This window comes from Gopherus flavomarginatus, chromosome 4, assembly GCF_025201925.1.
Source record: "Gopherus flavomarginatus isolate rGopFla2 chromosome 4, rGopFla2.mat.asm, whole genome shotgun sequence".
Classification (NCBI taxonomy): domain Eukaryota; kingdom Metazoa; phylum Chordata; order Testudines; family Testudinidae; genus Gopherus; species Gopherus flavomarginatus.
This window is the reverse complement of record NC_066620.1, coordinates 84,284,375-84,312,196: the sequence shown is the minus strand read 5'-3', so window position 1 is coordinate 84,312,196 and position 27,822 is coordinate 84,284,375. Positions and strand designations below refer to the sequence as shown.

The 27,822-nt window shown below is 41.1% G+C and overlaps 1 protein-coding gene across 1 annotated transcript in view; it reads left to right on the top strand.

Annotated features, from left to right (window-relative positions):
• LOC127048946 (disrupted in schizophrenia 1 protein-like) overlaps positions 1-27,822 on the top strand; it is a 242,375-nt gene that overhangs the window by 133,947 nt on the left and 80,606 nt on the right. The window contains exons 5-7 of the mRNA XM_050949085.1: positions 11,001-11,148; positions 21,780-21,909; positions 25,330-25,565. Coding sequence (XP_050805042.1) covers positions 11,001-11,148; positions 21,780-21,909; positions 25,330-25,565 — 514 coding nt within the window. The remainder of the gene's footprint in view (positions 1-11,000; positions 11,149-21,779; positions 21,910-25,329; positions 25,566-27,822) is intronic.

The window sequence follows — 27,822 nt, the reverse complement described above, 5'->3', positions numbered from 1 at the left end:
GTCCTGTGCTATATTCCAGATTTAAAACGTAAGCTACCATAAGCTTGTCCAAGTCATTAACAAAGGAGTATCTGAAACACTGAGAATTCTACTTTTGTTGAAAGTTTAAATGAAAACTAGTGGATTCAATTTAAATGTAAAAGGAAAAAATCCATAACTGCCAGCATGTCATGTTTCATTTTTTCATATGGTTTAGAACAACTGAAATATTAAACTCCAAGAATGAGTTCATTTATGCTGTCGGACTCTTAAGTAAATCTGCTATAAAACTTGCATTTAATACTCTTAGGAAATCCTAGTGTTACACACTTTAAGGACTTGCTAGTTTTCTGGATTGTTACTAGGGTGTGCGGGGTAGGAGGAAAGGATCTCTGGCGACTGGGAAGAGAAGGATCTGGGTTGGGAGCCTTAATAGGAATCATTTCAGACCCACATCTCCATTTCTCTTCTGGTGGAAACTATTCATGTGTGCTTGTCTGTATGCCTAATGTTTTCTACTTTCTCCTGTTACTGCATCGCAGTCCTCCTATCAGACAGGAAAGAGACAGGGAAAGGTGGCATGCAGCTAATATTGTAGGAAAGGAAAGAGCTGGAACTTGAGGAGATATTGGAACCAAACTGTCCTCATGGTGTCTGGATACTATAGTGGATAGGGCAGCAGACAGGGATTCAAGAGATATGAATTCAGTTCCTGGTTTGGCCACAAGAATCCTATGTGACTTTAGGCAAGTCACTTACTCTACTCTTGTGTCTCAGTTTCCCATCTGTACAATGGAGATAATACTTTTCTGCTTCATAGGGTTGTTGTGAGAATAACTCCCATGATGGTGATGTGCTCAGGTATTATGCTGATGAGGGCTACGTAAGTACCTAGATAGAAATATAGAGCAGTGGTTTAACAGTATGGGTTGTCTGGAAGCTGAACAAAGGGAAGCTGTGAGTCTGAGGCTGTCTGCTCTCTTAGGGTATGTCTACACTGCAATTAGACACCTGCAGCTGGCCTATGCTAGTGGGACTGTTTAATTGCAGTGTAGATGTTTGGGCTCAGGCTGCAGCCCGCGCTCTGAGGCCCTCCCACCTTGCAGGGTCCTAGGCACCAGCCTGAGTGTCTACACCGCAGTTAAACAGCCCCGCAGCCCAAGCTCTGTGTGCCTGAGTCAGGTGACATAGGCCAGCCATGGATATTTTGTTGCAGTGTAGACATACCCTTAGAGGGAAGGGAACTGAATGGTGAGTGAGGGGGTGATAGCAAGGGCAGGTGCAGAGATGGTGGCAAGATTCCTGCTGTAAAGGATAGAGACTGAAGTTGAGTTTTTTTTTTAATCTCTGTCTTCCAGCATTGACTTCATAGGGCAGGAAAATAGGAAAGCCATCCCGCTTGAGTTTCCACGCATTAGTACATCCTTAAATGACTGGGTCAGGGGTCTCATTAAATGAATGAGAAAAATGATTACTTTCAAAGCTTTAAAAATACCTTTGTCAGCTGTGTTGCTTGTAGCTGCTTCAGACTGTCCACCAGTGTGAACCTCTGCCAGTTGTAAAGGATTATCAATACTACCTGTGTTCTTCAGTGTCGTCAGTAATAAAGGCACAATAATGTCCTCATTTTCAAAAAAGAGGCGCTTGTGTTCCGTCCAGCATTATAATGTCGTCTGAAGCTCATCTGGAAATGATCCATCTGACCAGTCTAATACCACAAAGAATCCTCAAACAGTACTTCCTTTGTCTATCTGCAGTAGCCCAAGCACGGAGTCTTTATCGTAGTCATCAACAAAGGCTCTCAGTTGTACAGGAAATAACACTCATGCAAGATATACTCTTTAATGAAAGCCACCTCACTGTTGGTTCTTCCTTCTGTTGGTGTTGGATTGGGTGCAGATCGAGGGGAGAAAGGAGTTTAATCCTCTTATATAGAATATTTTGCTTGATTATCAGTGTTTTGGAGGAGCTTGTTATGGTTGTCTGATTGGTTCCATATTAACAAAAGACAATCATTTATTTTTAGAATATTTGGATCTCAGTTTGTTGCCTGAGCCTGTGGCATATTTATGCCACACCTTTAAGGATAGTGTAGCCAGCTGTGGAAGGATCATCATAGCAAAGGGTCGCACAGCATTGTATGCCTGTTGGCTAGAGCCAAGGATTGGGTCTGGAATATTTTAAACAAAATTTACATTATTTTGGTGGTGATTGGTGTAAAGCACCTTAGGGCTAAAGGCTTTTTCCCTAATCCTTCTTAAGATTTCATTGTAGCATCTGTTGAGGGCAATTGTGTTAAAATGCTTCCTTCACTTCTCAGTTTATTGTGCCTTTAATTGTAAACAGCACAAAATCCATAGGTTGATGTCGCAATAAAAGGTCAATTCTTTGCTCTAACATAAAACTACTATAAGAAAGTGTGCACAGAACGAATGATTATGAAACAATATACACATTTTGGCCCTACTACTTTCAGCTGAACTCTGAGGCAGTTGCTTCAGTATCTTTAAGATGCTTAAGAACCATCTCAATTTCCCAATCTATGGCACTTGACTGCAATGCTATGCCTCACCAACTCTGTTTTTTGGGAACTAGAAAATGTAACAAGTTAGAGCATGCGGTCACAAAATTATCATTTTCCAGGTTCCTGTTGGTAGGAGTTTTAAGTGCCATTGGGTGAAAGGGACATTTTCAGTCACATCAAGAGCTGGCAAAGTTGCAGTCTTCTTGTTCTCAAATTCCATAGGATTTGATATCGCCTTCATAGTCAGAAATCCAGCAGTACTGAAAACAAAACATTAGTTTTCCTGTGATGTTTTGAGATACCATTCTCTTCTCCATACTTTCAATGTATTTAATCACTAGACTTATACAGGCTTTGAATTCAGAAAAGTAGGTACTTAGTGTGTTTGATTCTTCTTTACTTACTTGTTTTTAATATAGTATTGCTAACCTCGGGTGCACAAAAATCATGAATCAGGCACCAAAATATCATGTGATTGGCTTAAAAATCATGACATTTTAGAAAATAATAAATTTGGGGTTATTTTTGTCTGACTTCTGGTTTTTCAGCATTTGGGGTATATTTTTAAGCTTCTCTCTGCAACCTTGAGAACTAGAAACGTGCTATTTTTAAAATAAAAGTTGGGATTTCTGCATAATCATGTGGCTTCAAGACTGGAGCTTTAAGATACCAGGTATCATGGCAACAATATAACACCACTGGATTTAATTGATTCCCCCCCCTCCCCCCCCCCGAGTCTCACCAGTGTAAGTGATAGGCCAAACTGAGGCAGGTGAGTTTAGCAAGATCATAGTTGAGGACAGATGACTTTCCGCTTTGATTATCTTAAGCCCTGTTTTGCACAAAGACCTGCCAATTTATCCTCTAATGAGGTCTAGAAATGATTTGTTCTGAAATGCAGGGCCTCAGTTTGGTGCCAGCGAACTTTCTATCCTTAGTGATGATGGTATCTGTGAAGCAGATGGCAGAGCATAAATTCATGGTTGTACTGTGAAGGAATCATTTCCCCTTGCTTTGTTTTATCATTTTCAGCTTTTTATTGCAATACCTGCAAGACCTTCAGTGAATTCCAGAGCTTGTTGATGAATTGAGGAGTTAAGATGAAAACACAAACACTCAAGTATTTAAATAAATAAATCCCAAATAAAGGTCAGAGATAATGCCTCTATTTCCTAAACACTAACAGATTCTGCACCAAAATAATGGTCATTATAACCTGTAGCTTGCTTTCCAGATCTAAACAGTTTCCCAGTTGATTACCTAATATGATAGCAATGTAATCAGTTCATTTACTTCTGTTTTTAAATGCAGCAACTTGGAAGTACTTAAGATGCAATTTCAAAGCATCTGTATATAAAATATAAGGTAGCAATTGCTTTTTACCAGCCATCAGTTAAACTATTTGCTTTATTTTTGGCTTGCATCACTGCAGGAAGGTTACTTATACTCAGTATAAACAATTACAGTTAATAACTAAACATAGAATTTGGCTGCTATGTACACTGCATATTGTTACATTTCCTAAGAAAAGATTTATTTTTACTGTTTGTATTTTGCTGCTTAATAAACTGATGGATAGGCTGGTTATTAAAAAAGTTCCTTAAAAAGGTTGATTAGAAAAGACTGCAGGATTATAGTGACTAACACAGAAAGGATAAAAGATTGTTTGTTTGTTTTTGAGAGGAGTAGCAGATGAGGCCAGCAACATTTGTATAAAACATCTGAACAAAGTATTTTGAAATGTCTGGTAGTAGAAATTAATTGAATGCCATTTACACTTGCAAGTATGAAACATAGTGCATCTGAGAATTAATGAGACAGAGATAATAAATTGGCCTTTGACTTCCTTCATCTGTATTTCATCCAAAAATAACCTCTATGACATCCTGAGGTCTAAGAAGGTAAGTGTAGGTTGGTGAAACAACTCGACACAAAAACACAGGGTTAGTCAGTCATGTTACGGAACAACAGTTAAAGCATCAGAATGTAACAGTGTGTGGTTTTTTTTTTTTGATCAGTTCAAGGTTTCTAACCCATAATTGTAGGTTAGACAATAGCCTCTCCCTGCCTGTTCCTAAAACAGTTGGTTTTTATACCCCCCTCCTGAAGCACCTGTGTAACCTGTGTTACCTCCTGTGTTAGGAGGTTAGCACCTGTGTTAACTCCTCATTTGCCATGGTAGTGTGTCTGTACCCTGTCATACTTACTCACTAAAATGGTCTCATTTTTTCATGCACATTTGAAAAGACATAGGATGCCAAGCACTGAACAAAAACCGTTAAGTAATCATTTGGGGCCTGTGACCCTAAGGATCCCGATATTCATGCCCTGCACACCATTGTAATAATCTTTGCACAAAATATGCATTGTGTGGTATCATTTGAAAACTAATAACTCACTGGTCAATAATAGCATAGTGAAATGTATGTAGTGACATTATATGTAAAGATATGAATATCTCCTGTATGGGAGGGATTCCAGAAGACTGGAAAAGGACAAATATAATTCCAATCTGTAAAAAAGGAAATAAGGACAACCTGGGGAATTAGACCCATCAATTTAACTTCTGTACCCGGAAAGATAATGGAGCAAATAGTTAAGCAATCGATCTGCAAACATCTAGAAGATAAGGTTATAAGTAACAGTCAGCATGGATTTGTCAAGAACAAATCATGTCAAACCAACCTGACAACTTTCTTGGACAGGGTAACAAGCCTTGTGGATGCGGGAAAGTAGTAGACATGGTATATCTTGACTTTAGTAAAGCTTTTGATACTGTCTCGTATGACCTTCTCATAAACAAACTAGGGAAATGCAACCTAGATGGAGCTACTATAAGGTGGGTGCATAACTGGTTGGAAAACCATTCCCAGAGAGTAGTTATCAGTGGTTCACAGTCATGCTGGAAGGGCATAACAAGTGGGGTCCCACAGGGATCCGTTCTGAGTCCTGTTCAATATCTTCATCGGTGATTTAGATGATGGCATAGAGAGTACATTTGTAAAGTTTGCGGATGATACCAAGCTGGGAGGGGTCACAAATGCTTTGGAGGATAGGATTATAAAGAAAAATGATCTGGACAAAGTGGAGAAATGGTCTGAAGTAAATAGGATGAAATTCAATAAGGACAAATGCAAAGTACTCCACTTAGGAAGGAACAATCTGTGCACACCTACAAAATGGGAAATGACTACCTAGGAAGGAGTACCGTGGAAAGTGATCTGGTGGTCATAGTGGACCACAAGTTAAATGAGTCAACAGTGTAACACTGTTGCAAAAAAAAGCAAACCTCATTCTAGGATGTATTAGCAGGTGTGCTGTAAGCAAGATACGAGAAGTAATTCTTCTGCTGTACTCCACGCTGATTAGGCCTCAACTGGAGCATTATGTCCAGTTCTGGGTGCCACATTTCAGGAAAGATGTGGACAAACTGGAGAAAGTCCAGAGAAGAGCATCAAAAATGATTAAAGGTCTAGAAAACATGACCTATGAGGGAAGATTTGAAAAAATTGGAGTTTTTTAGTTTGGAAAAGAGAGGACTGAGAGAGAGGACATAACAGTTTTGAAGTACTTAAAAGGTTGTTACAAGGATAAGGGAGAAGAATTGTTCTTCTTAACCTTTGAGGCTGGGACAAGAAGCAGTGGGTTTAAATTGCAGCAAGAGAGGTTTAGGTTGGATATTAGGGAAAACTTCCTAACTGTCAGGGTGGTTAAGCACTAGAATGAATTGCCTAGGGAGGTTGTGGAATCTCCATTATTGGAGATTTTTAAGAGCAAGTTAGACAAACACCTGTCAGGGATGGTCTAGATAATACTTAGTCCTGCTGTGAGTGCAGGGGACTGGATTAAATGGCCTCTCGAGGTCCCTTCCAGTCCTATGATTCTATGATGATGTTAGCACATGTTCAAAACCAGACAGCCCTGCCTAGGCAAAAGTTGTTAAACAGGTCTATCCTAAATCAAGGAATGTGTGTTCATCTCAATTTACGTATAAGTAATAAATAGAAAAGCAGGAATGGCAAGAAACAGAACAATTTGGATTTCAGGAAACACAAGTGGGAGAAGAGAAAGCATGGCGCTTCCTTCACCGCCAGACTCGGTTGCCTTCTTTACCGCTTGAATAAACTTTATTTTTGAAGGGTAACTCCACTTCAGAGGTTCACTGGATTATAAAAGAAAGGGGCAGAGAACCCCAAGTTAACTCTAAGAAGACAAAGGCACCAACACCTTTGGGCCTCTGGGAGAGATCCTAACCAAGGAAAGGGTCAGTCACCATCTTGCTGGAAGACTATGGGTGAGACAGACCATCTTCAACAAAGCCTTGAACCAAAACTTACCCTGGCGGGCCAGACCAGTTTGTTTATCTGCTGTATCGGCAGGTTTGGCTGACCATGGCTCCCACTGGCCGTGGTTCCCTGTTCCAGGCCAATGGGGGTGGTGGGAAGCAGCGCGGGCAAGGGATGTGCTGGCCACGGCTTCCTGCCACCCTCATTGGCCTGGGATGGCGAACTGCGGCCAGTGGGAGCCGCGATTGGCCGAACCTGCTGACGTGACAGGTAAACAAACTGGTCCGGCCTGCCAGGCTGCTTACCTGATGAGCCACGTGCCAGAGGTTGCTGACCTGTAGTGTAGACATACCCTCAGTTAAGCTATTGACTGTACGGAGGGGCACATGGTTCAGAGAGAGACATCTATTTAGGGAGGATCTATTAATAGGGATTCTCTATATCTTAGTAAGGAGGAGAGAATGGAAGATGATAAAGTACAGGTAGGATCTGAAGAGACAGTCGAATGAAGAAAAGTTACTGTGAGTGCTCGACCCTGCCCTTCCCTAAGTTGTACAGCACCGAGGGCCCTGTGGAGCTGTGCTCCATGCTATGCAGGGTATTTGCACGCCTGTCGCTCTCCCTCTGGAATCATGCCCCCACACTTGTTCAGTAAGCTCTTTTGGGGCGAGGACTGTCTCCTATGGCAGTGGTTTTCAAACCATGGGTCGCAACCCAGAACTGGAAGGGACTGGGTTGTGGTGGCTCTGGTCAGCACTGCTGCCGTTAAAAGTTCCATCAGCGGTGCTGTCTGGCTAAGGCAGCTGGTCCCTACCTGTTCTGACACTGCGCTGTGCCCTGAAGCGGCCAGCAGCAGGTCCAGTTCCTATGCTGGGGGGACATGGGGCTCCGAGCACCGGCTCTGCCCTTCCATTGGCTGGGAACTGGCCAGTGGGAGCTGTGGGTGGCAGTGTCTGTGGGTGAGAGCCGGATCTGCTGCAGGCTGGAAGCCTGCCTCTGTGCCCCTGCTGCGATGCTGACCAGGAGCTGCCAGAGGTAAGCCCGTGCCCCAACCCCCATGCCCTAACCCCTGCCTCAGCCCTGAGCCCCTCCTGCGCCCTAAGCCCTGCATTCCCAGCCCCACCCCAGAGCCTGCACCCTCAGCCCAGAGACCTGACCCCCTCCCGCAGCCCAGCCCACAGCCCCCTGCCACACACTGAACCCCTCACCCCCACACCCCAACCCTATGCCACAGCCCTGAGCCCCTCTCACAACCCAAACCCCTCATCCCCAGCTCCGTTGGGTTGCAGGCATCAACAATTTTCTTCAACTGGGTCACCAGAAAAAAAGTTGGAAAACTACAATCCTATGGTGTATCTGCATGGTGCCTACCACAATGAGGCCTCAATCTTGTTTGGGGCCCCAAGGCACAACAGTAATACAAATAGTAAAAATAAATAATACTTGGCAACAGTAGGCTCTGTTATCTCAACAGAAGCAGAAAATAACTCAATAAAATGTTATATATGTGTCTTTATGATAATCTTTAACTAAAATGAAAAAATGTAAACTGCTAATCTAGTTTAGACAGAAATTGAAACTAGTTAGTAGAAAAAACATGCCCAAATTGATATGATTCTGGAAACAAATTATTGTATTCAGAATAAGAGAGGGGGAGGAAAGCAAATTACAAAAATATTCAAAAAAGAACTAGTAGGCAGAAAGTGTGTAAATTTAAAGATTTCTCTATTTGTACAGTAGTTCAGAGCTTTCAGAGCAGAGTAAAGAATCCTTATGGATGTTAAGTATCAGAGGGGTAGCCGTGTTAGTCTGGATCTGTAAAAGCAGCAAAGTATCCTGTGGCACCTTATAAACTAACAGACGTTTTGGAGCATGAGCTTTCGTGGGTGAATACCCACTTCGTCAGATGCATGCAGTGGAAATTTCCAGGGGGAGGTATATATATGCAGGCAAACTAGAGATAATGAGGTAGTTCAATCAGGGAGGATGAGGCCTGTTCTAGCAGTTGAGGTGTGAAAACCAAGGGAGGAGAAACTGGTTTTGTAATTGGCAAGCCATTCACAGTCTTTGTTTAATCCTGAGCTGTTGGTGTCAAATTTGCAGATGAACTGAAGCTCAGTAGTTTCTCTTTGAAGTCTGGTCCTGAAGTTTTTTTGCTGCAGGATGGCCACCTTAAGGTCTGCTATAGTGTGGCCAGGAGGTTGAAGTGTTCTCCTACAGGTTTTTGTATATTGCCATTCCTAATATCTGATTTTGTGTCCGTTTATCTTTTTCCACAGTGACTGTCCAGTTTGGCCGATGTACATAGCAGAGGGGCATTGCTGGCATATGATGGCGTATGTTACGTTGGTGGACGTGCAGGTGAATGAACCGGTAATGGTGTGACTGATCTGGTTAGGTCCTGTGATGGTGTCGCTGGTGTAGGTATGTGGGCAGAGTTGGCATCGAGGCTTGTTGCTTGGATTGGTTCCTGAGCTAGAGTTGCTATGGTGCGGTGTGCAGTTACTGGTGAGAATATGTTTCAGGTTGGCAGGTTGCCTGTGGGCGAGGACTGGCCTGCCAACCAAGGCCTGTGAAAGTGTGGGATCATTGTCCAGGATGGGTTGTAGATCCCTGATGATGCATTGGAGAGGTTTTAGCTGGGGACTGTACGTGATGACCAGTGGAGTCCTGTTGGTTTCTTTCTTGGGTTTGTCTTGCAGTAGGAGGCTTCTGGGTACACGTCTGGCTCTGTTGATCTGTTTCCTTATTTCCTCGTGTGGGTATTGTAGTTTTGAGAATACTTGGTGGAGATTTTGTAGGTGTTGGCCTCTGTCTGAGGGGTTAGAGCAGATGCAGTTGTACCTCAGTGCTTGGCTGTAGACAATGGATCGTGTGATGTGCCCGGGATGGAAGCTGGAGGCATGAAGGTAGGCATAGCAGTCGGTAGGTTTTCGGTATCGGGTGGTGTACATCGGCCAAACTGGACAGTCGCTGCGGAAAAGGATAAACGGACACAAATCAGATATTAGGAATGGCAATATACAAAAACCTATAGGAGAACACTTCAGCCTCCCTGGCCACACTATAGCAGACCTTAAGATGGCCATCCTGCAGCAAAAAAACTTCAGGACCAGACTTCAAAGAGAAACTACTGAGCTTCAGTTCATCTGCAAATTTGACACCAACAGCTCAGGATTAAACAAAGACTGTGAATGGCTTGCCAATTACAAAACCAATTTCTCCTCCCTTGGTTTTCACACCTCAACTGCTAGAACAGGGCCTCATCCTCCCTGATTGAACTACCTCATTATCTCTAGTTTGCCTGCATATATATACCTGCCCCTGGAAATTTCCACTACATGCATCTGACGAAGTGGGTATTCACCCACGAAAGCTCATGCTCCAAAACGTCTGTTAGTCTATAAGGTGCCACAGGATTCTTTGCTGCTATTATGGATGTTCAATGCTTGAATTATTTTGTTCATATGAATCTGCCAGTGTTTTCTCCAAAACATCTTGAGGTAGAAAATAAACATTCCTAATATCAATTTTTTATCTTTGGGCTGTTCACCTGTTTTTTGCATAGGAAAAAACACCAAATGAAGATTAATGACCGGTAATTAAAATGTTTATGCTGATAAAGTTATTGAGCATTTATAAAATGAAAATACTTTCTCAGTAGCACTATTATTTTTATTTGCTATCTACACTATAACACATTTTCTGGATTCATAAACTAGAAATAATTTACTGAAAATCTAATATTATGCTTTGAGGTTTGAGTGTTTGTCGCTACATAGGCATTTTCTGTTTAAATTTAGGTTTGAATCTGTTAACTAAAATATCATAGGGTATTCTTCTGTTCTCTTTATGTAGTAGTAACATAGATTTTTAAAACCAAGAAGATCTAAAGGTCAGATTCAGACTGACTTATACACTTGCAAGTGTATAGGCTCACTGATTTAAAATTCCCAGTTGGGGCCTGCAGGCTTAGCTTTGTATATCAACAGAAGTAAATAGTTTGACATTGTAGATGTCTCTGATGTTATCTAGTTCCAATCTGAGTAATTTAGAGAAAAACATTCTGACTTACTGTAGCAAACACTTCCCTTTTTGATAAAGTATGGTATTTATCTTTTCTTGATGGCCATCCAACTAACTTTCTTTCAAGAAAAATGTAACCGTTTGTTATTTAAGTAATACCAACTTTTGGTGCTTTTGTGTTTTAGCTGATAAATTTAGAATTAAACTAGAAGAACTGGAGCGAGAGAAGAATTCTTTAAAATTTCAGCTTCCTTCAAAGCATCCTTCAATTATCAGCTTCTTGGACAGATTCAGTGCACAAGTTCAAACAGCGTTGTACTGGGCTGGAGATCGGTAAGTTCACTGGAGCCTTATGACATGGAACTATATTTCTGTTTTTCTTGAAGTAGTGGGTACAAGTTATGGCTAGATTTTAATTTTTATTCAAAAAATGAATGCTTTGAAGCGTTGATACTACACCTTTTAAGAATATGACAATAATTCAGTCCTATTGTCATTTTTCCTTTTCTCCAGGTCTTTGAAAAGTGTCATATTAGAGCCTGAGCCTGAATGAATGAAGTCTATGTGACTTTTACCACTGATTTCAATAGAACAGGCTTGAACCCTAGCACAGCAACTTAAACATATAGCAGCAAGGCAGCCTGAGCTACATGTCCCTGTGGAACTAAACCCAGTTCGCTTTTGGAGGGATGAAAAATCATTAACTATAAAGTGGGTAAATCACTTCTGCCATGGATTCTCCTGCCAGCTTGGGAATCATTTTTATACATTATTAGTTAAGGACCAGCTGAGCACTGTGTAGTTCACAAAAATAATCAATCTCTCCCCCTAGAGCCAGGGCCGTCCTTAGTCATAGGCAGAATGGGCAGCCGCCTGGGGCACCGCTCTGCTGGGAGCCCGGACAGGCGAGCAGTGGAGCATGTAAGAGCAGGGCTGCTGGGTCCTAGAGAGAGCCAAATGCAGCACAGTTTGAGGGAGGGGATTGGCTGCTGTGGTCTCTGGGAAGGGGTGGGGAAAGGAACTCATCTGTAGGGTGACTAGATGTCCCTATTTTATAGGGACAGTCCCGATTTTTGAGTTTTTTTCTTATATAGGCTCCTATTCTCCCCCACCCCCGTCCCAATTTTTTACACTTGCTGTCTGGTCACCCTAGGTGGGGGTAATTGGTACCTATATGAGACAAAGCCCCAAATATCAGGACTGGCCCTATAAAATCAGGATATCTGGATCTGGTCACCCTAGCTAGGGAGCGCGTCTCTCCCCTGGGCTGGCAGCGATCCTTCTCATCCAAGGGGGAGCTGCACAGGGCAGGATGAGCTGCTGTGGCTCCATGGGTGCCCCATCTCTGAGATCAGATGCTGTTCTAACTTAACCATGGTCTGTTGGGCTGGCGGTAGTGCCCATTGGCATGTGATCAGACCTGAGGGTTTGCTGCTGCTGTTGCCACTCTGCACCCAAAGAGGTGAATTTTGGAGTCCTGCAGTTTTCCACCTATCTCCTCCTCTACTGCAGCTGTTGGACCAGCAGGCTAGGGGGTGAGCCAAGCATGAAAGCAGTACTGTGTTGCCGTTTAGATTGTCATTTAACAAATTTTGTTTGCCAGAAATGCTTGCTAACAATCCTGAATTCAATTTCAATATTTTTTTTTAAAAAATTCAATATCTTAACCAAAAACAGAAAATTAAGTTGTTGACAATTATTTGTGACAACGTATTTGTGTTTGGTATGGGGAAGGGAGTGGGCCAGTTTTCATCAGAGAAACAAAAAAATGTTGACTGACTTTCCTATAGCCCTGTTACTGCTAAATAGAGCCCTCCAACTACTGTAATATGCTCATCTCCGTACTAATGTATAGAGCAGGGATCAGCAACCTACGGCACATGTGTCAAAGGTGGCACGCGAGCTGATTTTTGATGGCATGCAGCGGTGGGCTGAGCGGCTCAGCTCGCCACTGCTCTGGGGTTCCGGCTGCTGCCCCATTGCCACCCGGGGACCCAGCCACTGGCCCCACTCAGCAGCCACTGCTGTCCTGGGGGCCCCCACGGAACCCCAGGCTGGCAGCGGGTTGAGCAGGCCGGTGGCTGGTACCCTGACTGAGCCACTCAACCCGCTATTGGCTTGGGTTCCATTCACTCAACTGGTAGGTGGGCTGAGCAGGACTAAATTCAACGAAATATGAAAACAAGAGCAACTAATGACCAAGTGCATGAACCTAGAGCAGTGGTCCCCAACCTTTTTCGTCTGGCGGGCGCCAGATGAAGGACCGTGGGGGTGGACGAGCATCCGCCGAAATGCTGCCAAAATTCAGTGGCATTTCAGCGGCAACGCCTCTGGATGACACTGCTCCTTGGCAGCAGGCAGCGTCATCCAGACGCATTGCTGCCGAAATGCTGCCAAATTTCGGTGGCATTTCGGCAGATGCTCGTGCGCTGGCCAGTACGTGGGTGCACTGAGAGGCCCCAGCAGGCGCCATGGCACCCTCAGGCACCGCGTTTGGGACCCCTGACCTAGAGAGCCTCCTGAAGCATGGCGATCATTTTGATTTAAATGAATTTGAACTGTATGAAGAATTGAGTACACAGTCATCAATAGTGCCACATGCAAAATCAATGATGGACATTGTACAGTTTACGCATACCAGCAAACTTGTTGACATATATCCTAATGTGTACATTGCCACTCATATTCTACTGACAATTCCTGTGACACCAGCATCAGGAGAACGGAGTTTCTCAAAACTAAAGCTCATTAAAAACCATCTCCGGTCTACAAGGAGTCAGGAACACTTGATTGGTCTTGCTATTCTTGCAGTCAAACAAGACATCACTTTGTCTTTGTCATACATGCTTTGTCATACATCCAGTAATACATATTACTGATTTTGCAGCCAAACAAGCCAGAAAGATTGCTTTTAATTAAAACAAATCCTTGTTTCAATACCTCTTCATATAAACTTCCAATAAAATGTTGACAAATTAAAAAAATTATATTATTTGCATCATTCTGTCAAATCAGAATTTTTTCCATAGTGCTACCTCTTTGGTGCTAGTTCATCAGCATTACAGTGTGCTTAATTAAGTTAAACTGGTTTTAATAACATGCATGTGGCAAGTTTTCCAATAGTGTAAGCTTATGTTTGTGTTGCTAAGAGCAAGACAGGCACAAGGGCACCAGCTTAATAATCCCACCTAGGGCACCATAAATCCTAAGGACGGTCCTGCCTAGAGCTAACAACCTGCAAGACAGAGAGAATCTGAGATGCACCAGATGATGCTGGGGAAGTAGTTAATCTATCTCCTCTCCCATTTTTTTTCTCATTTGTGTTTCTGAGTCTCTTTTCTGTCACGCTACTGAATGGCTTTGTTACAAATAAGGAGGTTCTTTCTTAGATATTTATTAGCTATGGCATTAATGTGGGAAATCTTGTTTTCTGACAACTCACATTGATAAAGACCATGGCGTGATATTTGATCTATGCATACTTGTGTTGACTTACATGAGTGCTAGACAAAATACATATAGATGATGGGACTTGGCTAAACAGATATTCTTTTTTTTTAATTGTTTTAGCTCTTGTTTATTGTGTATATATAAAGTAATGTGATTTGTTTTGAAATATACTCTATAAGGATTCCCTCTTGTGGTCTCGTATGTTAGAAGGGAGCCCTTTTGTCAATTGTATGGATGACAGAACCATGAATCAAAGTATAGGATACAAGATGCTTAAATGCTGTATCAAAAGGTGCCTCTCATATTATTTGTTATAAACTATTCTTGTATTTCGAGAGACACTGTCAGCTTGAATTATTGGAAACTGATTAATTGTAAGAGATTTGTTTTCTGATGGGGCACCCTCTAAATTGTATGTCCTGAGGATTTTAAAAAAAATGTTCATGAGGGTTTTTCTCTTCCCCTGCTGAAGACTAGAAGTGTCTTTTGTGCAGGTCTGAGAGCAACAGTACCAACCACAGTCAGACCTAGTTCTTGCTTTTCACTCTTGCCTTTGTGCACATGACTCTCTGCTGTCTTTTCAGATTCAGCTTGGTTATTGCTTTTATTGTTAAACACCTTTTTTTTTCATTTGTGGTCTTTTGTATTTGACAGCACTTTGTATATACTTTCTTTGTTTTGCTGATAGAGCGTACTCTTCCTCAGGTTCTGCAAGAAGGTGTTTAAAAATCTTTTAGGCACAGTAATATTTTAAATAGGGCTAGCAGGAAAAAAAAATCTGTTTTGTGAAAAATGTTGAAGTTTTGAGACTTGTTTTTGTTCCACAGTGGAATAAAATCAAGGTCTTTTGAATTTTTCATGGGAGGGAGAAAAAAAGAGAGAGAGGGAGGAGTGAGAGAGAAACACACAACCCAGAACAGCCATAGCTTGCTGGTTAGGGATGTGGGAGATCCAGGTTAAGGAACCTAGGTCTCCAATATCCCAGGTGAGTGCTCTAATCTCAAAGCTATTGGCTATTCTGTGGTCAATTGGTCTATCTGGTTTTGATGAGAAATTGCACACTGAATCAGAGAAAACTTTTCCACAAAAATTTCATCAGAATTAATATATTTCTTGGAAAATTTAAGTTTTTACAAATTCACGTTTTCTGATATAAGTTTTTTGTTTAAAAAAAAAATCCTGGCTGGCACTGGCTTTAAGTTACTCATAGTAACACAAGAACAGATTCAGGATATTCAGGGGAAATGTGATTTCCAAGTTGATGGTGCTACTTTAAGAATAACCCTTGTTACAGTGGCATGTTTGTAGCTTCTTCACCAGCCAGTCAGAAATCTTCACCCTAGTGAGAGCTGTTTGAAATGTCACTTAGCAAAAACAAGAGCACTTCAGAGCTTCTAGGAATCCTGTACAGTTTGTCTGGTGAGGAGGTAATGTTTTGTAATCAGTGTAAGACACATACACATTAATGGTCTAGCACTTTAAAATGCTACACATAGATGGTTGCTTCTCATATTTTGTTTTTGCCTAAGTACGTGTATATAATGGTCATTGAACTTTGTGTTCTTGCATTCTTGCTGATATTTACATTAAAGCTAGACTTTTTCAGTAATGTGGGATTCTTTTCTAATGTGTTTATTTTTACTTAATGTTTATGAAACAGAAAGCATTCAAATGCACCTAAAAGCATCATTACAACAGGCCCTCTTGACTGCTTGTTCAAAACATTTCTTTTTTTAATTACCAATTTCCTTCTCTCTTCACTAACTTTGATGTTGTATTGCATCCATCCTGCACCACGTCTTTCTGTCTCTCTGTTTGGTATCATTTGTAATCCAGCATTGCTTTTTCATTCTCTTTAATCCCATTTGTTCTCCAGCAATCTGTCATAGACTCCCGAAATAAAGTCTACTCTTCCTCCATGGTAGAATATATTTTGGAAATCGCTACTGGGTAACTATTAGCAATCACTTCATCACAAAGCATATCACCATTGAAGCATTTTTGATGCAATAGATATCCATCTCTGGAACTTTATTAAATGGAACATCATTGTTGCTATTAAGAGTCATCGATCAGTTTCTGGAGCAAGATTAGCATTTCTAAGTATATGTACCTCTCGGATAAGTTCAGTCAAGAATTTCTGAACTAGAAGTAATCCAAGGTTACATTGTCACCCGTTGGATAGTTAAATGTATACATATGGCAATTCTTGTGCTGAAACCAGGTATCTGTAAAAAATAGAATTTGCTTCTTACTTATGGCCTAATAGACACACACCATTATTGATTTCTCTTCCAGTAAGATGTGTGGTCCCAGTACCCCTTCAGATCTAATTCTGTCATGGCCAATTCTTGTGCTCATTTCTCCGAAGTTGGCAGTATGAAGTTGGGGTGATGTATTAGATACAGTGTCATCTAACATGGCATAAAAGCATCTTTTTCAGCATCAGGGCTTGCCTCAAGCGGAGCATACCACACATCCTACCTTCATACTGAAAATAGCAGCTATCAGGTGTGGAGAATAAACCTGCCAATTCAATAATACAGATTTTGTCCTCGGGGACAAAACCAGAGCAACACCAGTGTGCCTATCAGATGTATTACGGGCATCCAGCAATCAAAAACTCTGACCCACTATGAATCAGAGCTGTGCTTGTGGTTTTCAAATTCCACCCTGTCTCCTGTGTGCTTCTTGTATCAGCTTTCAACCTTTTCAGTTCTTCAGCCAAGAGAGAGTCATAGAATATCAGGGTTGGAAAGGACCCTTCAACCCCGTGCTCAAAGAAGGACCAATCCCCAACTAAATCATCCCAGCCAGGGCTTTGTCAAGCCTGACCTTAAAAACCTCCAAGGAAGAGATTCCACCACCTCCCTAGGAAAATCTTTCCAGTGCTTCACCACCCTCCTAGTGAAAAAGTTTTTCCCAATAGCCAACCTAAACCTCCCCACTGCAACTTGAGACCATTACTCCTTGTTCTATCATCTGCTACCACTGAGAACAGTCTAGATCCATCCTCTTTGGAACCCCCTTTCAGGTAGTTGAAAGCAGCTATCAAATCCCCCCTCATTCTTCTCTTCTCCAGACTAAACAATCCCAGTTCCCTCAGCCTCTCCTCACAAGTCATGTGGTCCAGCTCCCTAATCATTTTTGTTGCCCTTCGTTGGACTCTTTCCAATTTTTCCACATCCTTTTTGTAGTGTGGGGCCCAAAACTAGACACAGCACTCCATTGCCTCACCAATGCTGAATAGAGGGGAATGATCACGTCCCTCGATCTGCTGGCAGTGCCCCTACTTATACAGCCCCAAATGCTGTTAGCCTTCTTGGCAACAAGGGCACGCTGTTGACTCATATATCATTGAGTCATTTTTCTGATGACTATTAATGGTAAACATTCCATGATCCCATCCTCAGATGCTGATGTCGTTGCTGAAGTGGATTTACTACCTTTCTATCAGATGCTTCTCTCCATCTCTGGTATATGGCGATGGGGTGGAGGGATAGCTCAGTGGTTTGAGCATTGGCCTGCTAAACCCCGGGTTGTGAGTTCAGTCCTTGAGAGGACCACTTAGGGATCTGAGGCAAAATCAGTACTTGGTTCTGCTAGTGAAGGCAGGGGGCTGGACTCGATGACCTTTCAGAGTCCCTTCCAGTTCTATGAGATAGGTATATCTGTGTATATTATATTATATTTATGGAAGAAACATCATCACATGGTCTGACTCATCTGTATGTAGTAGACTATTTAATTGAATCCTGAAGTCTGGTTCCGTATGAATTGCAGATGAAACTGTTGAAGTTCTGTGGCCTTCTTTTCCGCACATCAAAGCCAGAAATATTTTACAAGAGCAGCTTATCAGGCCATTGGCCATCCTCCCACTTTATCTGGGCTTGGGACCTACACTAGGAACAAAGAATCCAGTGGCTTAGTGCACCAATGGTGGAATCGTATGGTGCAGTGCTTTGTGGAAGCCTCTGAAAGACAAGATAAGAAATGGGTATTCGAGACTCTGAAGGTCCTAACTGGACATCCATTCTCATGACTTCTGCAAGTTACAGAGAAAAACGGAGAATACTGTCAGGATTTTGGTGCCCAATTTATGTACTGGCATGAGCATTTTTGTGAATTAATGAACAGATCCCCACCAAGATGTAAACAACTTAATTCAAAAATGAGTCCAGCAAAAAACAAGCTGGTGATGTGAGAGGAAGTGATGCTTTCAGTCACATAATTATAAAATGATAAAGCACCTTGTTTTGACAATATTCCATCAAATCTGCTAAAGGTTGGTGGCCTGGATTTAGTTCACTAGCTTCATAGAGTTGTCTTAAGAGTTTGGGAAACTGGGTGCATTCCAGAAGATTGGAAAAGGGGCTACCATCATCCAAAAAAAAAAGCGGGTCATCAGTTTATTCAAATTGTAGGGAGATAATGCTGCTGTTAGTCCGAGGGAGCGTGTTCATGGTCTTACTACTGAACTAACTGATATATTGTGCCAGTCAAAAAAAAGACGACCACCGTGGTTTCCATACAAGTCAATCTAAGATCCATGCTATATATGTGTGATGAAGTGGGAATGTTCTTAATGTTTTCTCTTGAGTGCTGTGTGAGTGCCTCAGTTTCCCCTATGCAGCTCTTAAGTCTCTAGGTGGTGGGATAAGGGGGTGTGATTGTTGCAGAGCCTGAGAGGGCCAGTGTGATGGTGCCTGCACAGAGAATGGCTGACACCCTATCTGCTGGCAACTGTGGCCTGAGCCCCTCCTCTGCAAAGGTGCCAACTGACGGTGTTGGAGAACAAAGAGATCAGGTGACCTCCTGGCCCTGGAAAGAGAAAAAGGCGAGAGGAGGGGCTGGAGAGTTGTCAGTTTGGAGCTGGTTGGGAAAATGGAGGGGAGCCCAGACAGGGCTCTGGCCTCCCTGGCCCCACAAGATGGACCTGGCTGAGAGGACCCTGTTGTCTGTACCTGCAAGACCTGTCTTGGAGTGAGTTCCTGTCGACTAAATAAACCTTCTGTTTTACTGGCTGGCTGAGAGTCATGGTGAATCGCAGGAAGCCAGAGGTGCAGGGCCTTGTCTCCTCCAAACTCTGTGACAATATGCTCTGTAGAATATTACTGGAGAACAAATAGAGTGACAAAAGAAAGTTAATGTTGTGTTTATAGACTTTGCAGCTGCTTTTGACTTAGTGAATCGATCAGTACTGTGGATACTATTGTGTCAGTATGGGGTGCCTCAGGACTTGGCGTGGCTAGTGAAGAAGCTGTACCACAGTACTTTTAGCTATGTGAGGATCTACGGTTATATTATAGATTAGTTTAAGTAGAAAAAGGAGTACACCAGGGATGCATTCTTTCACCTACATTATTTAATGTTCAGATAGACTATGTGATGATAAAGGTGATTGAAGCCAAAGTAGAACGTATGAAGCTTAAATATTCATCGTTAGAGGATGATGTTTCCTTACTTGGAGAAACTACAAGCTAGTGCTGGAAGAGCTGTGGAAAACTTCAAAATCTGTGGGGCTTAAATCAATGGTGATAAAACCAAAGCTATAAAATGGAAATGAACAACCTACAGGCACTGCATGTAGATGGCATTGATATTGAACGGGTGGATAGTTTTCTGGATAGTCAATTGAGAACAGGATGTTCTATGTCCGAAGAAGTTGCATATCAGATCAGTCTTCCATCAGCGGCATTTCAATGTCATCAAAGGCTGTTGGGGCAGCAGGATGTATGTGTAATAACCACAATACAAGTGTTCAGCGTGGTAGTGATGACAACTGTGCTATATGCAGTAGAAACAAGGCTGTTAAAAACAGCTGAGGAGAGGAAACTAGACAGTTTTCAGTGTCAAAGTTATAGCGTATTCTTAACATCCAATGGTTTGTCACAAACAAGGAAACACTTAGATGAATCTGAGGAGCTCTGGTTTTGCACCAGTTCGGAACAAGATGACTGCAAAGGTGAGGTCATGTCCAGTGTGCAGAAGATGGTGTGCTTTTACAGAAGGAAGTAGAGCATGAGGCCGACTATGAATGAGGTTGGAAGATGCGTTTCTGAAGGACATAAGTCTAAAATCTCCCATGCGGACTATTGCTGAAGGAGGATTTACAAGAGGTCATTCAAGGTGGAAGTCCATTCTACATGCAATCATGGCAGCAACATAGCCATGTGAATTTGCTGCTGTTGCACCTGAGATGTGTCTGCAAAATGGATATGATTTGCCTTTTCTATGTGCAAGACACTCATTTATGCATGCAGACAATAATCACGTGGTCAAGTTAATTGTATTATATACAACAGATATCTAAGTAAATTTTGCAGGCTTATCTTAAGAAGTCATGTTTGAAAATTTGTCCTTGACAGATGTATTTATTTGGGATCACAGTTTTTCAGTAAGATGTTAAAAATGCACCTGTAATATTTATGGAAAACCCATATATACTTGTATACATAAATGGACAGAGAAATGCCATTACTCGCTTGCTTGCACAAATGTAGGGAAAAACATAAGAAATCATGTCTGCACTATTTGCAGGTTCATTTTGAGAGGCCAATTATAAATTTGACACTTAATGTACTGTATTGATTACCTTTGGGCCCAATCATGCAAACATTTTTTACTGAGTATAGTGCTTACTCCTGTGAAGAGTCCCACTGACTGTAAATTTGAAAGAGCTTTCTAGGTAGGAGAGGGGCCAAAGTTGGCATCAAATAGCACAGACTCTGTCTGATCTCTAGTGTGATGTCCAAAAGCCGACAGAAGCCTCAGAAACTACTCCAGATAATTTCTAAATTTCCTTTCTGAATAATTTTCTCAGTGGTGATGGGAAATTGCATTCCTTAGTTTGCCTCCAGCCATTCATCCAAGACAAAAGGAAGTTCTTCACACAGCGCACAGTCAACTTGTGGAAATCCTTACCTGAGGAGGTTGTGAAGGCTGGGACTATAACAATGTTTAAAAGAGAACTGGATAAATTCATGGTGGCTAAGTCCATAAATGGCTATTAGCCAGGAAGGGTAAAGAATGGTGTCCCTAGCCTCTATTCATCAGAGGATGGAGATGGATGGCAGGAGAGAGATCACTTGATCGTTGCCTGTTAGGTTCACTCCCTCTGGGGCACCTGGCATTGGCCACTGTCGGTAGACAGATCCTGGGCTAGATGGACCTTTGGTCTGACCCGGTACGGCCGTTCTTATGTTCTTACAGTGATGAGTGAATATGCTGAAAAATAAAATAGCCGGGGGAAGCCTGAAGCTATATGAATCATTGTCTTCCTCTTTCCTTTGAGATGCTGTAAAAACAGTCAGTGTTTGATAAAATAAGAGGAATATGGAAGGGTAAAGGAAAAAGCACTCTAGTTCCTTAAATAAAGTTGTTTTAAAGATTAAGACACTGTTTTGATGATGGGCCATCACAACTCCTAGGGTGGCACAGTACATTTCCTTTCAGTCTTCCAGAATTGAATACCCAGTAGTCACATTAAATATAAATGTTTGTCATTTTTAAAGGGTTGGAAGTGAAGAAGCACAGCTCTGGCAAAAAAACGAGCAAACACTTTTGAGTCCTGCTTACCAAAAGATGATACAGGTTTCAACCACAAAAAGAAATCAGCTTCTTCAAGAAAAGCAATGGTTACAGGTAAGAAGAAACGTAAAGGTTTGTGGCAAAAACCACTAGTGTGGGGAAAATGTAGCTTTTAGGCGTTCTTGATGAATTAAACAAACTGATAGTATAGCATACTGCTTCTGTGCAGCAATTAGAGACTTGGCTGTAGTCCAGCTGATTATCTCAGTGATGACTGGCCAGGGGTAGTGTGAATCTCATTACAGACAAAGGGGAGTTGAAGGCTCAGTTGCTCATGTGCATGCTTTAGCTTTCCTCATTATCTTTTAAGTATGCTCTTTATGTTCACAGGCCTGATTTGCTTTCTCTATGCTTCACTGACCTTTAGAAGTTTTTATTTGAAGACAAAAAGAGAGTTTTGAAGAATGCAATCTCCTTGTCACTTCTTTTCAGATTTGATTATCAGTATGTGATTTGCCAGCTTTTGTTCATGAAAGATGATCTGTACATTTTGTAGGGACACAGTGATTGTCATTAAAAAGTCAGCATTTGCCAATAGTAACTATGCACTGATACTTGAGATTACCATGGTCTCCCTCTCCATTTAGAATAGAAAGCATCTGTGTGGTAATGGTTACAAATGTTAACTGTTTAAATGACTGCTGCTGTCATGTTTGTGTAAAAATAATCTCAAACTCCTTCAACTATAGTTTAGATCCTTTCTTCATATCCTCACCACCCAAAAGGGTCTATTATTTATTGCCTAAGAATGAAACCCTCTTTTCTCTAATATTCCTGATCAACTTTAGTGATTACACTGAAGAATGAATTATCCTGAAGGGTTAACTAGAGGCTTTCAGCCATGCTCTTCTGATCTTTACTTCAGGGCTCCTTGTTTATAATTTTTTTCAGTATCCTGTGGTAGGAAGAGGTGAAGTGAGAAGCATATAGATTAAAGAAACAGGATTTCTTAGATAACAGTGCTAAATTAAGATCCTTTCTGTCATCTCGCGTGGCTGCCCAAGAGGACATTAAAGTTCCCATGACACTTCTGGAAAAGAGCAGGAGATAACTGCAGTTTACTAGCCAAAATGTCCATTCTGAAAAAAATAGGTTTCAGTTCCCCAAGAATGCATGTGAACTATTTTTAAGTGTATAGTAGCTTTCTCTTTTGCTTATGCAGGTTCTGCAATACCAGTATCTAATTAATTGTAATGTAAATGTCTTATGATACCTTGAAAATGAAAACTGTATTATAAAACCAGGTCTGTTCCTCTTCCTGTACACTCCCTTATAAGTCTCTTGCTGCACTCATTACAGTTAGTACATTTTCAAAGAATGTGGAGGACTTTGTATTAAGTGAGGCTAACTAAAATTCTGGCAGTATTCCCAAACCAATAGTACAGAGAAGGAAATGTTCTTTGTGCCCACCAAAAACCTGATTTGAGACTCTCAGAAACAAAACTGATGTTTTTGGCCTGCTGACCTTTATCTCCTTGACAAATGCCTGTGGGATGAAACATCAGCTGCTCTGTTCTCTTGTTGCTACTTCTAAGAAAAAAGAAAATATTTGATGCATCTAATGTGCAACATTGCAGTAAGCTGAATTCTTTGAGCTAATTTGGTCCTTTAATGTGCAAGAACTGTTTCTTCTTATGCTAAGTAATACAATTAAAAAGTTGGAATAATTTTTACTATCTGGCAAACTTTAAAATATACCTTTTATAAAGTGAGCCTTACTGCCTTACTGAATATTGTTAACATTTAAATTATATACAAAAAACTATATTAAAAGAATGTTAAGGTTGCAAAGTCAAGCTGTCAGAAATTAGGAAATGCTGAATACAAGGTTACCTCTGCAGCCTTAATTCAGCCCTCTTGTGTATATGCATTATGACACAGTCTTTAATTATGTGCTCACATACTGTGTTTTTGACAGGACCCTGGCCTCATTCAGTGCACAGGCTCAACAGTGCTTACTGAATGAGCAGCTATTCAATGTTCCATTTTATCCTCATTATTCTTCAATGTGTAGCCCCAACACACTATTCAAACCCTGCTCTGAATACAGAATTATTAATTTCCTCAGAGGTTTTTCTGTGGTGGTCATCATTAGAATATCTGAGTGCTCCACAAACATTAAAGAATTTATCTTCATAGCACCCCTAGGAGGAAAGGCAGTATTATTCCCATTTTACAGATGGAGAATTAAGACACACAGACATTAATGTCAAAATACACATTAATTTTCTGTGCCCATTTTGTGATGCCTAGGGCCCGATTTTACAGAGAATGTATCATTTTATAATACTTAATGTGTTCGAAGCACAGCTATCATTGACTTTGTTTGCAGTTATGAGCACTCACCATTTCTGTAAATCAGAGCCCCCAGGTGTTAGACACCCAGAAGATGAGAAACTGTGTGGCACAGGCAAGGATAGAATTCAGCTCTCTAGACTAGCATTCAGCTGTCTAGACAATGAGATCATTCTTTCTCTTCCATGCAATCCTCTGCCTTGCTCGCTACCTACCTTCTGACTTCTGCAACAAATGAGGCAGTGCTGCTAAGTCAACAGCCTTATTAACTATACAGCCGTGATTCCTTCCCAGAGCCCCATCCATCCTGTGCACAAAATGACACAGGAGTCCTATTGAGAATTAGTGCATGATCATGTCATTAAAGACTATGATAATACACAAAGGGCTGAATTAAGTTGGGACAACAGTGCTTGACTTTGCAACCTTGTAATGTTTTATTAATGTAGAGTTTTTAATGTTGCTATTTCTTATGTTTTTGTGTTTTTTTTTAAATTGTGGAGTATTGATGCATAGGTGACAGTCTTCCTTCTTTCTTTCCCTGTGCCTGACATCACATTGACAGATGGGAGGAGCAATTGCAGGGAAAGTCTAATCTCAGCTCCTGCAGCCCAGCACTAATGTAGATGGAATGCTTAGTCTAGATGGAATCTTCAGAGAATTTAGCTGCCAAACTCTAACAAGTCTCTACTGAGCATGTGCAAACTGAGATTTTTCATAGGTCCATAACTTGGCCAGATTTCAGCAGATTTTCACAGGGATGGCAAAAGGTATATCTCTGACACTGGGCTGACCTCCAGCCAAGTTTCAAGTGGCTGCTCCAGTGCATGGAGTGTTAGAGCATCTCAATAAAATGTCTATAAGAAATTAACCACATGGGTAAAATAATGTATTTTTCCCTAACTTTGGGCTGAGAAACAGTGAAACTGTCTTTTGCTGAAAATTTCCAAAAAAATTCAGCCTGAAGCAGACACCCAATATGGAAAACTTCAGCCCAAACAGTCAAAAGTTTGGCAAAGTATTTTCAGTTCCTTATAAAAGTGTTATAATGGAAAGTGCTTGGCACGTTTAACTATAGACTGCCATCTGCACTGCCTATAATATACTGTATTTTATTAGCAGCCGACTTGTTTTCCTTAACAAGGTTAATGGATAAACTTTGGTCTATACTCCATGCAGAAAGAAATTGAAGACCTCAGAGCAAGGCTGGCTGTGCTAGAAGCAAAAGATCAGCAATTAAGAAGAGATATTGAAGAGCAAGATAGGCTTATTCAGTTGCAGGACTGCGAGTTGACTGCCTTGCTTAGCTGTGTATCTTTGAGAGAGCTACAGGAAATAAGCAAGGCCTTAGAGGACACTTTAGCATCGTCATATCAAATTCCATTTAGTTTGGATCTCCCTGAGACCATAAAGAGGTATTTATGCATTTTAATTATTTTCCATTATATTTTCAATGACATGTTGTAGCTATACTGCTGAACCATTGCATCAACTTCCATTTGTTTTCCCTCATGCTGCTCAAAGGTTACCTGACTCAGAGGAATGTATATAAAAAATAAGCCAGATAATAAAAATATGTAGATAGAAAAAAGAAGCCTTGTGCTTGCAATATAAACTTTAAAGGGACAGTGTCAGGAAAAAATTGCATTTTTTTAAAAAGCACTGTTTTTAATAATACAGATTATTTTTATATGTCTTTCAGACTGAATAAACTTATTTGCTTCTTACTGTTACAAATTGTCTATTCTTTGCATTTTGTTCAGCTGGGACAATTAACACTTTTTGTTTATACCTGGTTCAGTTTCACATTATCAGTGGATTTGCAATAGTGCTTATTATTATTATTATTGTTATTAATTTTCTGACTGTGCCTTGTGTTGTACAGACAAATGTTGACATTGTTTTTCCAAATTCAGTAATACTCAACTGCTCAAACTGAGTTTAGTAATCCTCCTTCCTTCCTTCCTTCCTTCCTTAGTCTTGTTCTGATAATGGCTTTCATGAACATCCTTTCTGGGGGTTTTACCAGGGAATGGCAGCTTTAATTTGTGGCTACCTGCAGAGCCTGAATTAGCATCTCTCCAAGGCTGCTTTGTCACACTTTTTACCCTATTAGAACTGCCCACTTTTGGGATGGGGCTGGCCAGCTGAACAGGCAGCCTTAATTCTGGCGTTTCCTAACATTTGAGTGCTTGACTTTTTAACATTAACATTCTTTGAATGTAGTTTTTTTGGATAAAATAATACATTCATTAGCTAACCCAAATACACTTGGAATTATATAATCTGAACAAATTGATTTGCACATAGTCAGAGTTTCCAAGGATTGATATAGCCACTCTTTATCAATAGTAGGGCTGTCAAACAATTAAAAAAATTCATCGCGATTAATCACACAATTAAATAAAAAATACAGGGCTCACTTTATATTTATTTTTTATTACAAATACACCTCTACCTCGATATAATGGTGCCCTTGGGAGCCAAAAAATCTTACCGCTCTATAGGTGAAACTGTGTTATATTGAACTTAATTTGATCCACCGGAGTGCGCAGACCCGCCCTCCCAGAGCACTGCTTTACTGCGTTATATCCAAATTCGTGTTATATCAGGTGGCATTATATCGAGGTAGCGGTGTATTTGCATTGTAAAAAACAAAAGAAATAGTATTTTCAATTCACCTAATATAAATACTGCTGTGCAGTTTCTTTTTATCATGAAAGTTGAACTTACAAATGTTGAATTATGTACAAAAAAATAACTGTTCAAAAATAAAACAATGTGAAACTTTAGAGCCTACAAGTCCACTCAATCCTACTTTAGCCAGTCACTCAGACAACAAGTTTGGTTACATTGCAGGTGATAATACTGCCTGCTTCTTGTTTACAATGTCACCTGAAAGTGAGAACAGGCGTTTGCATGGCACTGTTGTAACTGGCGTCACAAGATATTTACGTGCCAGATGCGCTAAAGATTCAGATGTCCCTTTGTGCTTCAACCATTATTCCAGAGGATATGCGTCCATGCTGATGACGGGTTCTGCTCAATAATGATCCAGAGCAGAGCAGACGGATGCATGCTCATTTTCATCGTCTGAGTCAGATGCCACCAGCAGAAGGTTGATTTTCTTTTTGGGTGGTTTGGGTTCTGTAGTTTCTGCCTCGAGTGTTGCTCTTTTTTAAGACTTCTGAAAGTATGCTCCATAGCTCGTCCCTCTCAGATTTTGGATGGCACTTCAGAGTCTTAAACCTTGGGTCGAGTGCTGTAGCTATTTTTAGAAATCTCATGTTGGTACCTTCGTTGCAGTGACAGTATTCATAAATCAAACAATGTGCTGGGTCATCATCAGGGACTGCTATAACATGAAATATATGGCAGAATGTGGGTAAAACAGAGCAGGGGACATACATTTCTCCTTCAGAGAGTTCAGACACAAATTTAATTAACACGCAGTTTTTTTTAACAAACGTCATTGGCATGGAAGCATGTTCTCCGGAATGGTGGCAGAAGTATGAAGGGGCATATGCATGTTTAGCATATCTGGCACGTAAATACCTTGCAATGCTGGCTTCAAAAGTGCCCTGCGAATGCCTGTTCGCACTTTCAGGTGACATTGTAAATCAGAAGCAGGCAGCAGTATCTCCCGTAAATGTAAACAAACTTATTTCTCCT